The sequence below is a fragment of the Gavia stellata genome, chromosome 29 (assembly GCF_030936135.1).
Source record: "Gavia stellata isolate bGavSte3 chromosome 29, bGavSte3.hap2, whole genome shotgun sequence".
Classification (NCBI taxonomy): domain Eukaryota; kingdom Metazoa; phylum Chordata; class Aves; order Gaviiformes; family Gaviidae; genus Gavia; species Gavia stellata.
Window position 1 is genome coordinate 2,335,391 of NC_082622.1, and position 12,077 is coordinate 2,347,467.

The window sequence follows — 12,077 nt, forward strand, 5'->3', positions numbered from 1 at the left end:
CGAGATGGGCTTCCCTCAGAGCCAAGACTCGGAGAGGGATGGGAACCTGCGTGGTGTTTTTGGAGGGAGGTCTGGGGTTGGTTTCCCAGCTCTTCCGAATGCTGATAGAGAAAAAAAAACAGATTTGAGTGACAGACTCCCAGTGCTGGTTTTCCCAGCGGTGGAGAAGAGGGTAACAGGGCTTGTCACGTCTTGCGAAACTCTTGCAGCATAAATGAACATGATTCCGGTCTGTCTGTATCTGGCTGTTGCTCGTATTTCTGTGACCTGCCTGTCCTCTTCCTGCCCTGTTTGGCCGCTCTCCTGGCCGCAGAACTGAGGATCTCGGCAGGAGTGGTGCAGAGCATCTTCTCCCAAGTGCTGCCATCTTGAGCAGCCATTTGGCATTGTGCCTGTTTATCAATTTTTTCCCTGAATTCCCCCCCTTACCTTCTCAGCTGTAATGCTAAATTTAGCCTTCCTTCTGCCACAACATAATTATACAATTTGCTGCCTTATGTAATCCAGAAGTGCTGTTGGAAAGGGGTTTCAGGTTGTTGCTGCTGTGGAATGTAAATACAAAACGTTACTGCTATCTAATCCTTTTTCTCTGTGTGAAAACTTCTGAATAGTGTGTTGATGCGTTTTGTGTTACAGATATTACAGAAAGTACGAGCCAGAGTCTCTTCCAGTAGAAATTGGTATTCAGCGTTGGCTTTGCTATTACCACGCTGATAGACAGGAGTTGAAAATCCGATCCTCTCTGAAAGTGGGCATTCGTTGCAGCGTCTGGGGTTCAACAGCGGGCTGGAGCTTTTGAGAACAGGAGAGCTTGGGATCTGGGCTTTCAGCTCCCTTACCAGAAATCCATGATAAAATTGGAAGCTTACTGATTTCTCGGCTGTGTTTTTTCCCCTCCTCCTTCCCAGCTCTCTCCTGTGGAGTTCCCAGAGCCCCAAATAACGGTGTCGTCTTTGGCAAGGAGTACACAGTGGGAACGAAAGCCGTGTACCATTGCAACGAGGGCTTCCAGCTGCAGCCCGGGGAGGAGCCCAGCGCAGAGTGCCTGCAGGGAGGGCAGTGGAGTAACCGCAACCAGCCCCCGCAGTGCGCGGGTGAGTGTTTGCAGCCCGTGCGGTCCCACGGGGAATTTCGGAAGTCCCTTCAGCAATGTCTTCCAGCTCTAGCATGGACAGCGTTGCCTCACAGGTGCAGTATTTAGGACACCGGGTTTCTAATCCTGCCTAACTTGGATCTGATGTCCCCTCTCATGGTGTCTTGGTTTCCCACCTGTAAAACCGAGATGCTGATATTGGCCCTCTTGTTAAAAAGCCGGCATGCTTGCTGAAGTGCCCTGGAGTTAAACACCTATTAACATCTTTCTGTCTCATTTCTTTTCCCTGACTCGCCACATCTGGTTTTTAGCTGTCGCCTGTCCCAATATCAACAGCATTGCAGTTGAGCATGGTCGGTGGCGGCTGACCTACGAGATCCAGTACCACTACAATGCCCAGCTAATGCTCATCTGTGACCCTGGGTACTACTACACAGGCCAGCGGGTCATCAAGTGCCAAGCCAACGGGAAGTGGAGCATAGGCGAACCGATGCCGACCTGTAAAAGTAAGAGCGGTGAAGCTCCGGAGCTGCGCCGGGGCAGGCCAGCTTCACGGGATGTCTTGCAGGGAATGGGGTTTCTGTTTTCCGCTCGGTGGGTGTGCAAGCTCTGCTGTTGGTGTGCAAACACAGCACACCCCTGGCTGCTCTTGGCAGCATCGGAGAGCGTGGCTGCAGAACTGCTGTGGTAGAAGTGGATGCGGGGAGAGGTCATCTGCTGATCTGATTTTTGGTTTAATCTAAACAGTTCTGCAAGAACTCAAGCACATTAGCTCATCTGTCGCTCTTGGGTCCCAGCAGCTTAGCTGTCACTGGTGCTAGATGCTCTGAAGTTTGCTTTTAAGAAAGAAAATTAAAAATTCTGATTTAAAACTGAACCTCTTCCAATTTTATGCAAACACCAAGTTTATGAGGGTAACAGTGTCACCTGTAAATCAAAAACACTCTTGGCAGACAAGCAGCTCGCTCGGTCATTCTGACATGACTGTTGTGCTTTGGATCTTTTCTCTTGTCAAAGGTGGAGGTTTTTTCTCTCTAAGCGCACACAGAGACAGAAAAATTTCTCCTTCAGAATGGCAGCTTTCCCTCCCCTCCTGCCTCCCTTTGTTTCTAGAGAGGCAACTGTCGACTTCGGTGACAGATGTAGTTTTACCCCTGCTAGTTCTTCAGCCAGATCCGGGAGCGTCAGCCTGACCTCGTTTTATTTCTTCAGCGTTATTGCCACCTAAATTCAAATGACAGGATCTTGGCAATGCAGTAAGGTCAGAAGCACCCAGCGTGAGTCTCTTGATTTCTTGCTGAGTGTGAAAGCTCCGGAGGGTTTGCAGATCTTTAAGGTGGATAAAATAAAGAGCTGAAGTTTGTGGCTGGGAGCTGCGTTTGCAAGGGCTCCTGGCCAGGCTCCAGCTGCACCCTGGCTTTCGGCTGGGTGTCCTCTGCGGGTCTGATCCCACGTCAGCTCTGTCCTGGAAGTCACTGTGTGAGAATCAGCTGGGCATCACTTTCTAATTGGAAATCTTGTGCCATTTTGTGGCTTTTCGGGAAGTCAGACTTCCCGGCTGTATCTAGCAATGGGTTAATAATAGAAACATTCCGGTGCTTAAAAACTTCCTGTGTGAAAAGCTTCTGTGGTTTCTTCCTAGCCGGTCTTATCTTTAGTACTTCCCTCGCGTCCTGAAGCATAAATATTAATAGCACTTATATTTGTCACCTCATGTAACACGACTCGGAATCGTTGTTATTATCCATGTAACTATTCAATAATCTTTCCTACTCATTTCTGACTTCAATAATAACTTGTGGTGGTAAGCGTCACTGAGTGCATGTCTTTAAAAAACTCATCTCCCTGCCGGTTCTTGCTTACTGTACTTTGGGATCTCTTCTAGTTATCTCATGCGGAGACCTGCCGACTCCACCTAACGGGAACAAGATCGGCACGCTGACCAGCTACGGGGCCACAGCCATCTTCTCCTGCAACACTGGCTACACCCTGGTAGGGTCCCGCGTGCGGGAGTGCATGGCCAACGGACTCTGGAGCGGAGCAGAAGTGAGATGTCTGGGTAGGTGTGGAGTATCCGCGATGCGGTGGGGAAAGAGTCCTGATTGCGTTTCAGGAGGGAATAGGAATTTTGGATACTGATTCAGGAAAGAACCCAAGTGAGGACTCGGTGCTACTGAAGCTGTAGGGTTTTAAGTAGATACAAAAAGGAAGCAGACTTTGATTCCTTACCGCTCAATAGATGCGAGGTGTTTTGAGATTGGAGAGGAGAGCTTTAAAAATGATCTGTTTTTACTGCTCCTCTGGTTTTATTTAAGACTGCGGAGACTCGAATTCAGATCCACCCAGAGAGTCAGGGTGGTGTGTGATGCCTTCGGGGGGGCCGGCGCGAGCTCTCGGTGATTCCCCTTGTCTCCCTCCTGCAGCGGGGCACTGCGGTGTTCCCAGTCCCATCGTCAACGGGCAGATCAACGGGGAGAACTACAACTACCGCGGCAGCGTGGTTTATCAGTGCAACCCCGGCTTCCGCCTAATCGGGATGTCAGTGCGGATCTGCCAGCAGGATCACCGCTGGTCTGGGAAGACGCCTGTCTGTGTGCGTAAGTATGTTGTCAGATTTCTTTAGCCCTGGTGACAGTCAGAGGACAAGAGCACGTGTAAAGACCGTCATTCAGAGTTTACACACCTACGCTACGTACGGTTGCTTTGCACGCACGCAGCACGCGTGCCGCACAAGCGTCCCCGGGGTTCACGTAGGAGAGAAGTGAGGCATGGCAGGAGCGGCAACGCTGCAATTTTGGCTGCTTTGCTTCTTCCCTCTGCTTTGTAAATTCCACTTTTGTCTGGTGTTTTTCATAAGCTTGAATTCCTAATAGATGAGCCTAGTTGAAGGTGTGGTTTCTGGGGAGACCGCCCTTTATCGGGGTGTGAGGAGGTTAAAGGCAGATGTGGCCCCGCCGAGCACACCACAGTTGTCACCGTCTCTGAGACCTGTGCTCTGTGCCAGAGGAAGGTAGTCTCTCTCCTCCTCTGATCCGCATTCACAAGTCACCTTGTACAACCTGCTCATTTATCTTTCCAGCAAATAAGCTAATTAAGTAAGTCTCTAGAGCTCTAAGGTGTTAATAAGTTTAAGCATCTTCTTATCAATGGACAGTGCAATCCATGTATTTCGTATCATGATTCTCCAGCTCTTCGCTTCCAATCTCTCTTGTCTGATTTAGAGCTTTATGTGCTGAGGCACAGTAGTAACAGCAAGATAGGAAGTAAGGGATGACCTATAAATCAACAAATATGCAGATTCCAGCTTAAAAATACGAAGCAGACTTAAGTTGTCAAGGTTAGCAGAGACTCCAAAATTGGGAGGATGTCTAGGATTGTGCATGAGCTTTTTACGAAAAGAATTATTGGAAAGCCTGTCTGTAGGTAGCTTTGAATTACTCTCGGGCCTGAGGTTGCTCTGTTGAAAAAGTTTTAATTCACTTTTACCTGCCAAGTATATACATGCTAACCTTGGCCCAGGAAATCTCGTTGATAGAGGTCCTCCTGCTGTCAGGCAGATTTATGGTAAGGCAGGATTTTCTAAACATCCATTTTTGTGCCTCATCCTGTTTCTTTCTTTGGGAGGGACCAAACCCGTTAGAACAAAGCAGATGAACGTTGCTCGTCTGTATCTGTCTTGTGGCTGCTGAACCAGTGCAGGGCTGGCTCCTGTGCAGCGCCTTCGTGTGGCTCTGCGTTGGGCCGGCGTCTGACCCTGGCACCTGAAAGCCCACCAAGCTTTTGGGCAGAGATCTGTAAAGGTGTCTCCTGTGCAGAAGTTGGCCTTGAAGTTATTACACTCCGTTAGCCCTTATGGACGACATAAATTTAATGTCGTTAAAGCAGAGCACTGTTGGGTTCTGAAATCAGGTGCCTTGAGGCTTTATTGCTTCTGAAGAAGCTCAGGGCACACTGTGTGTTAGCACGTTATAATTTCCTATTGTCCTGGTATTTTCTCTTTAAACCTGCTACAGTTGCTGCTTCTGTGTGAACGGGTCTTTTTGATCCATGCCAACTGCAGGGAGCCTTTTTTTCTGGGACAGAATCCATCGCCTATTTCAAAACGTGTATAATCCTATTCAGAAGTACCTCAGAGAATCTGACATCTGCTTCCTGCAGCACTGAAAGGCTATCTTGCTTCATATTTTTTAGACCTGTCCCTGTTACCAGCTTGCATAAGGAATAAATTCCCATCCCTGTGGTGCAGTTGAGCCTTGGCAGTCAAATGTGCTATGGATCTTTTGCGGGAATTTCATCTTCCCCTCTAGCTTCTGTCTTTGGCAGCTGTGCAGCTAAACTGCTGGACTTTACTGATGGACCGTTACCCTGTTTCAGCGTGACAATAATCAATATTGCTTTGTCCCCGGCTGTCGGAAGATGTTGCAGCCGAAAATCTGTTTGGCGTATCCTGACATTTCTTTTGCGCAGTGGAACTCGCTGCTGTGCTCGAAGCGAAGGTCTCTGGGCTTCCCTCGCGGCATGGGCTGTATCCTCCCTGCGTCACCCACCTCTGCCGAGGTGCCAGCAGTGTGTCCAGGCAAAAGCACTTTGAATTTCAGCATTGTCTGTGCTTACTGCTGCTCCAGCCTTTGCCTCTGCACCTTCCCTGGGCGTTGTCGGAGCAGCTCAGACCGGGACCCTTTAGCCCTTTACCTCATTGCTGGCCCAAGCTAACATCAGCCACAGCAACAAGAACTACACGAAGATCCTAATTTCAGGGATTTAGAAATAAAGGTTTCCCCCAAAGTTTTTCAAACTCAAAGCAGGAAGATTTAAGCTTTCTAGGCCATATGCTAGAAATCTGATTTTTCTCATATTTTTCCTCTCTTTTAACTATCCCTCCAGGTATAACTTTATACTGCAGTGAGCATACATCTGACTTACACCAGGGAGTGGGAGGAAAACATCAGGTTTTGTGACGACGTGTGTGATGCCCAGGGTAATGTAAGGCAATAGATTAATAGCAGTAGCTGGGATTTTTGAAGAGGAGCTGTAGGGATTTACGGTATAAGTCAGTAGGATGCTGGCACTCAGCTGCTTAGAGAGGAGTTCAGAGAATTTCTTCTGCCAGTAAAATGAACAAAGGTACCATGCTCTCAACTTGATTCAGTATTTCAACAGAGCTGGCCACAAATCTTTGAAGTTGGTGTGGCTTGCAGGGTTGATATGGGTTTGGTTTTTTTATGGTCTCCTTCCTTGGGAACTTTTTCCAATGCATGATCCACTTTCTTCCAGGCAGAAAAGTAATATCTCCAATTTCTAATTGTAGCTATCACTTGCGGCCACCCCGGCAACCCTGCCAATGGCTTGACCCAAGGGACTCAGTTCAATCTGAACGATGTGGCCAAGTTCGTGTGCAACACTGGGTACCGCCTGGAAGGAGCATCGCGGTCCCAGTGCTTGGCCAACGGACAGTGGAGCAGCACCCTGCCCGCCTGCCGCAGTAAGTCGTCTGCCTCCAGCCCGGTCTACGCAAATGGGACTTGTCTGTGCCTCCCTTGTTGGTTTCCTAAAATCCAGCTTGATGCTGTTGTAAATTCATGTAAACCAAATCTTGCGGTTGCTTGGGAATGGACAAGCGATGTTTGAGCTCCGAGGGCTTGTGTAAATCTCATGCAACAAACCTGATTTTCCCTTGGGCTTCACTCAAAGCTGTTAGTGGACCCTGCCCAGCCCTACATCCTCCAGGACATTGAAGTATGTGTTGCAAGTGGGGAGGACACGAGAAAATACCAGGCCAGACCCTTAGCAGAGGTCATCCTGGTAACCCTAGACCAGTTTACCTAAAGCAAACACCAGTCTTTGTGCAGAGCCCTTTCTCCTTCTAGGCTGCCCTGCTTCCATTGGTATTAGCACTCAAGTTCACTTATCAAATTCCCTCCCCTCCCTGCCTTCCCTTCCTCTATACTCCCTTAATCCAGTATCTCTGTCGATACCATCGCTGTGTCGGTCGAGAAATTGGTTGTTCTCAACTGGTTAATCTAAGTCCCGGTTTGGGGCCAGAGAGCAAGGTGTTGCTGCTGAGCCTCGCGTGGCAGGGCGGGAGCCTGCAGGATTGCTTCTACTCTTTGATTTTTCTTTTTAATAAGGATTTTTTTCTATTTCTGCCCCGAAGAATCTTAAAAAAAAGACTAAAAAGAACCCCTAAATTGTGGAGTATGTGATTTGCAATTTTCTCCTCTTTTCCTGCCCATTTTTGGAGAATCCTTTGTTTGTTGTTACACCCTTTGTTTTGTATTTTTTTTGTTGTTTGTTTGCAGTTGTAAACTGTACTGACCCCGGGCACCTGGAAAACAGCATCCGTCAAGTGCAGCCAAGTGGTCCTCACAGATTCAGCTTTGGAACAACTGTCTCATATCAGTGCAGCCATGGATATTACTTACTGGGTACACATGTCCTTACCTGTCAGGGGGACGGCACTTGGGACCGTGCCCTCCCACAGTGTCTTTGTAAGTTCTTCAGAATAATACCCATCCACCACAAGCTTTCATCCCATGTAGTTTTTGTTGCTTAGCTGCCGGGACATGTAAAAAGTCTGGATCCAAAGCCCTTTGTAATCCATGGGAATTGTTCTATCAGCTTCACTGGCCTCTGGATCCTGCCCACAGAAGGAAAATATGTGGTCTGAGGAGAGAAATCCTATTAGACAGAGGTGGTTCCCTCCGCAGGGGAAGGCAGCCCCTGCTCAGTTTTACTGGTTCCATGCAGCTCCAGCAAAAGTATCGCAGGTGGAGAAGGGCAGCAGAACTTGTGCGACACAGATCTTCATAGGAAGCAGCGTGCAATTAGCCTGACTGAGGACAAAGTGTTTTTAGCACCGCTCAGGCACGGCTGAGTTTCCATACACCCACTCATCCCCGCGGCTTTGGGGGAGGGAAGTGACAGTGCGACGGTGAAATAAATGCAGCCTTTATTCTGCTGCAACGCCAGGTGCTAAAGAGGATTTGCTCCCTGATGCTCGCTCTACATTTTTTCCCCCTTCCTTACAGTATCCTGGCCCTTTCTGCCACTGTGGTTTGCAGAGAGAATTGGGAGGCTCTAGGCAGTGATTTGGCTTAAGGGTATTTCCAGTAGCGTAGAAAACCTATGTGTAGAAAGACACAAAATACTCAGGGTGGTCTGGTGCTGTAGCAGTAACACCCAGACCAGGAGATCTCGTGTTGAATGAAAGGTGTCAGTGGTGCTCTCCCTGTCTTACGCTGGGGGAAACCAAGGTCCAAAGTGGATTTGGGGTTGACGCAGGGCTGCCCAGTGAGCCAGAGGCAGGAGCAGACCCCGGGCAGACCAACCCCCAGCACAGCTCGTCTGTCCTTTTGGAGTCTAAAGCAGCGGCCGTCTCCTGTTACCTGGCCTAACGAATCGCTAAAGCAGTCAGAAATGGAGCTCCTTAAGTTCAAATCAGCTGAACTGTTCCAAAGCCGTGATCATTTCTTTTTTTCTTGTATTATCCTTCAACACCTAATCATACAAAGTAGTTTTTGTCACATCTTCCTTTCCTGTTGTTAGCAGCATGCCGCCTTCTCGCATTTGCACACCCTGCACAGGCTGTGGGGAATTGGCAAGTGATAACCGTGTGTTACCGCAGCCGCAGGGACTCCAGGGGAGCAGTTTCCTTTTAAAACCTGGGAGCCTGACACCTCACGCTCCCTCAGTCCACAGCTTTCCAGCTAAGTAAAAGTGGGCTCCTTCCTTAAAATGTTGAGCATCCTTTGACTTGGAGGATTTGTGGGCATTCTCAAAACTTTGGAAACTCAGGTCAGTTTTATGACTGATTATGTGGATTCATGGGCTTAATAGTTTTCAAAAAAAAAAAAGAGCGAAAGAGATTTTTGCATGTCTTTGCTATCTGCGTGCTGAACTTGAGATGTGCTCAGCGCTGAAACCCATACCCCTTTAAAGTGTTTATAGCTGGGCACCTAAAATTACTAGGTACTTCCCTAAAACATAAATTAAAAAGGTTGACACCAGACAAGCTTGGGTCGCAAATGTTGTCTCGTGCCGGTTTCTGAGGAGGGAGTAAAACAGCGCTGATCTCCTTTGAGGGGTGGGAGAGCGAGTCCAGTAAGTAAAGTACACAGGAGCGGAACCTAACACATCAGAAGAAACAGTCTTCACGCTGTGTACTTAAATCCTTTAAAAACCTCAATACCACCACAGGTTTTAAGCTTAGCTGAGTCTGCTGGAGTATCTGTTATTAAATTGTTAGTTACAGTGTGAGTTTAAGTATTAGCTATCAAACCCGTTTCCTTGCAAAGTGTCCTTGGTTTTAGTCACAGCTCTGCACCAGTATATTTCAACGCCCACATGCCCAAACATACGCGTGCTCTCCGTTTTATTGAAACATACATCATGTTTTCCACCTAATGCCAGTATTGGTATTTTTAGACTCTAGCAGAGGGAGAGAAGATATCAGTTACGGATGCTTTCCTTCAGAAACCAAGTGATGCATGGTCTTTAGGCTGAGCATCCTCATCCAAACCTGCCTAATAGCCCCTAGATCTGTCAGTGTATTTGTCAACAGCCTCACTGTCTCCACTCTGATTGCTAAGCTAAAGTAAACCTATTAATTATTGTTAGCGGTGGTTTTTTACTAGCAATGGTCGAGCGAGCAGCGCTCTGAATCTGCCAGGATAACTTGCTCAGGTGTGACACGGCATCGACTGCAGCTCTGTGTCGCAGGACCTGGTGCTGCCGGGGTGGGTGGGGGTGAGGGTGTGCTTGGAAATATTCATGTTTAAGAAGGGATCAGTTTTCCAAGGAGCCTGCAAAATGCCTGTCAGTGTCAGGACTAGGCATTTATGCACAAACCGTTGGAAGTTTTTACAGGATGAGCTCATGTCCCCCAGAAGGAGACCAATCCAAGGTCTGCTGTGCCACGCCTGCACCAAGGCATAAACCACCGGGCGTTCGGTGGGCTCTGAGGCAGACGAGTGGGTTTAAGCTGCAGAGGTCCCGTGCCGCGACCTCGAACACGGAGTGCTTTGCTCTGGATCTGCCTTCAAACAAGCATCACAGGCACTTCACTCCTGGCTGAAGCTGTTGTGTCTGTCTCTTACAGTGGTCTCTTGTGGCCACCCCGGCTCCCCACCCCACGCTCAGATCTCGGGTGACCAGTACACCGTCGGCTCCGTGGTCCGGTACAGCTGCCTTGGGAAGCGGACTCTGATCGGCAACTCCACTCGCATGTGCCAGCTCGACGGGCGCTGGAGCGGCTCCCTGCCGCACTGCTCAGGTGAGGTGGGCTTCGGGAAGGAGGGGATGGGGCAGTCCCATCCTCCGCTTCCCCTTTTTATCCTGCGAGGGGGCAGCCTGCTGCGCTTTGCTGAGCTGGAGAAATACATGTGCTACAGAGGGGGGTTTGGAATACTCTGAAAATCACTGCGTCTCAGCTATCCAGTCTCCTGCGACGTGGATGACAAGCACTGGCAGAGAGTAAACCCCTCGGCTTGAAAGACGAGAAATAAATCACTGCAGCAGATGTTTGTGGTAGGAGGTGTACTGTAGCCTGCTGCTTTACAGTTTTCTCCATGCAGAGTCTGTACAGGATGAACGTGTCTTATGCAAAATCAGGTCCTTGCATGCTACCTGCAGTGTCTGACCCTCTTTCTCATGCATTCCAATAAAAGAAGCCCATGTGGCCCCTTTCCAGGGCCTGACATCTGCTGTTACAGCACCGCAGCAGTCCCAAGTCTGCACAAGGCAAGTGGAAGCTGGTACAATGAGTTTCCACATCGTCAGCATCTCCGCTGAGAGCAGTTTGGTGACAGGAGTCCAACCCCACTCCCGTGCCAGAGTGAGAAATGTCTTGCACTGAAAACGTCCCGATAAGCAAAGAAGTCCCTGATGAGACGGGCTTGGGTCAAAGTCATTGGGGATGCAATGAGATGTTCTTGCCAAGCCTTCCTGAAATCGAGGTGCTGGGATCTCAGCTGATGGCCTCCAGTGGAAGGAAGGGTGCTGAATAACCGGCAGGGTGCTGTGCAAAGCCCTCCCCACGCCATCCTGTCACTTGCTCCTTGGAGAGCACAGAGGCAGACGAAGTAAGAACTTAGACGGAGCAAAGCATTTGGGACAAGTGTTAATTTTTAATTATGCCACTTAGACCTAGCAGCTCCACTTGATCAAGTTTAACCTCTGCTTTGGAAGGGAAAAAGAAATCAGGCAGAGTCATCCTCATACTCAGAAGCCATATCTGTAGCTGCTCGGAAAGGTTTCCTACTCTAATTCATGCCTTTTCCTCAGGTGGTTTTCACTGTCTCTCCTGTTGTCTTTGTGGGTGGATTTTTGGGGACATTCAGCACTACTCTGACCAGTTCCTGCTGACATCTGTTGTGTGTGGTTTTTCTGAATGACTTCATGGAGGCAGCTTTAGACCAAGGCTGATGGCATTTGACAGACCCTCTCTGATACGGGGCCAGGTGAATGCCCAGTACCTCAGAACCATGATTTTCACCCAAGGGCTTAGGGAAAGGCTCCTCTTTTACACCAAACTCAGGTGGTATAGTTACAACAGCGTTGAAAAGTGAAGCCTTTAATCACGTTCCTCTGCTTTAACAGTAGAAAGAGCACAAAAATCTAGCCCAGAGCCTCATTCCCCCAGTGCCTCCCCGGTAGATGCCCTCGCTGGAAGCTGGCGCGGGAAGCAGCAGAGGTCCGTGTCTTCTCTGGCCCTTGCCCAGCGGAGGTTCTGCAAGGCTCCTTTCCCAGGGGCAGAATACAGCTCAGATCATCTCCTGCCAAAGGTTCTCCACTGCGTGCAGAAGATACCTATGGTGTGACAGCAGATTTTGCAAGATGAAACAAAAGACTTTGATATAAGTCATTATGTGAAAGAAAATGCTGAACCTGGAGCATTCTCCCCCTTCTCTTTACAAGCAAGTACATTCCCCAGATGATGAATATGCTCATTATGTTTTATATTACACGTAACACTGCAAAGGCTGTA

General features: G+C 48.8%; 1 protein-coding gene across 1 annotated transcript in view; it reads left to right on the forward strand.

Annotated features, from left to right (window-relative positions):
• Positions 1 to 12,077, forward strand: part of CSMD2 (CUB and Sushi multiple domains 2) — a 304,852-nt gene that overhangs the window by 269,385 nt on the left and 23,390 nt on the right. Inside the window, exons 50-56 of the mRNA XM_059830635.1 lie at positions 909 to 1,094; positions 1,405 to 1,599; positions 2,979 to 3,152; positions 3,517 to 3,690; positions 6,402 to 6,575; positions 7,393 to 7,581; positions 10,191 to 10,364. Coding sequence (XP_059686618.1) covers positions 909 to 1,094; positions 1,405 to 1,599; positions 2,979 to 3,152; positions 3,517 to 3,690; positions 6,402 to 6,575; positions 7,393 to 7,581; positions 10,191 to 10,364 — 1,266 coding nt within the window. The remainder of the gene's footprint in view (positions 1 to 908; positions 1,095 to 1,404; positions 1,600 to 2,978; positions 3,153 to 3,516; positions 3,691 to 6,401; positions 6,576 to 7,392; positions 7,582 to 10,190; positions 10,365 to 12,077) is intronic.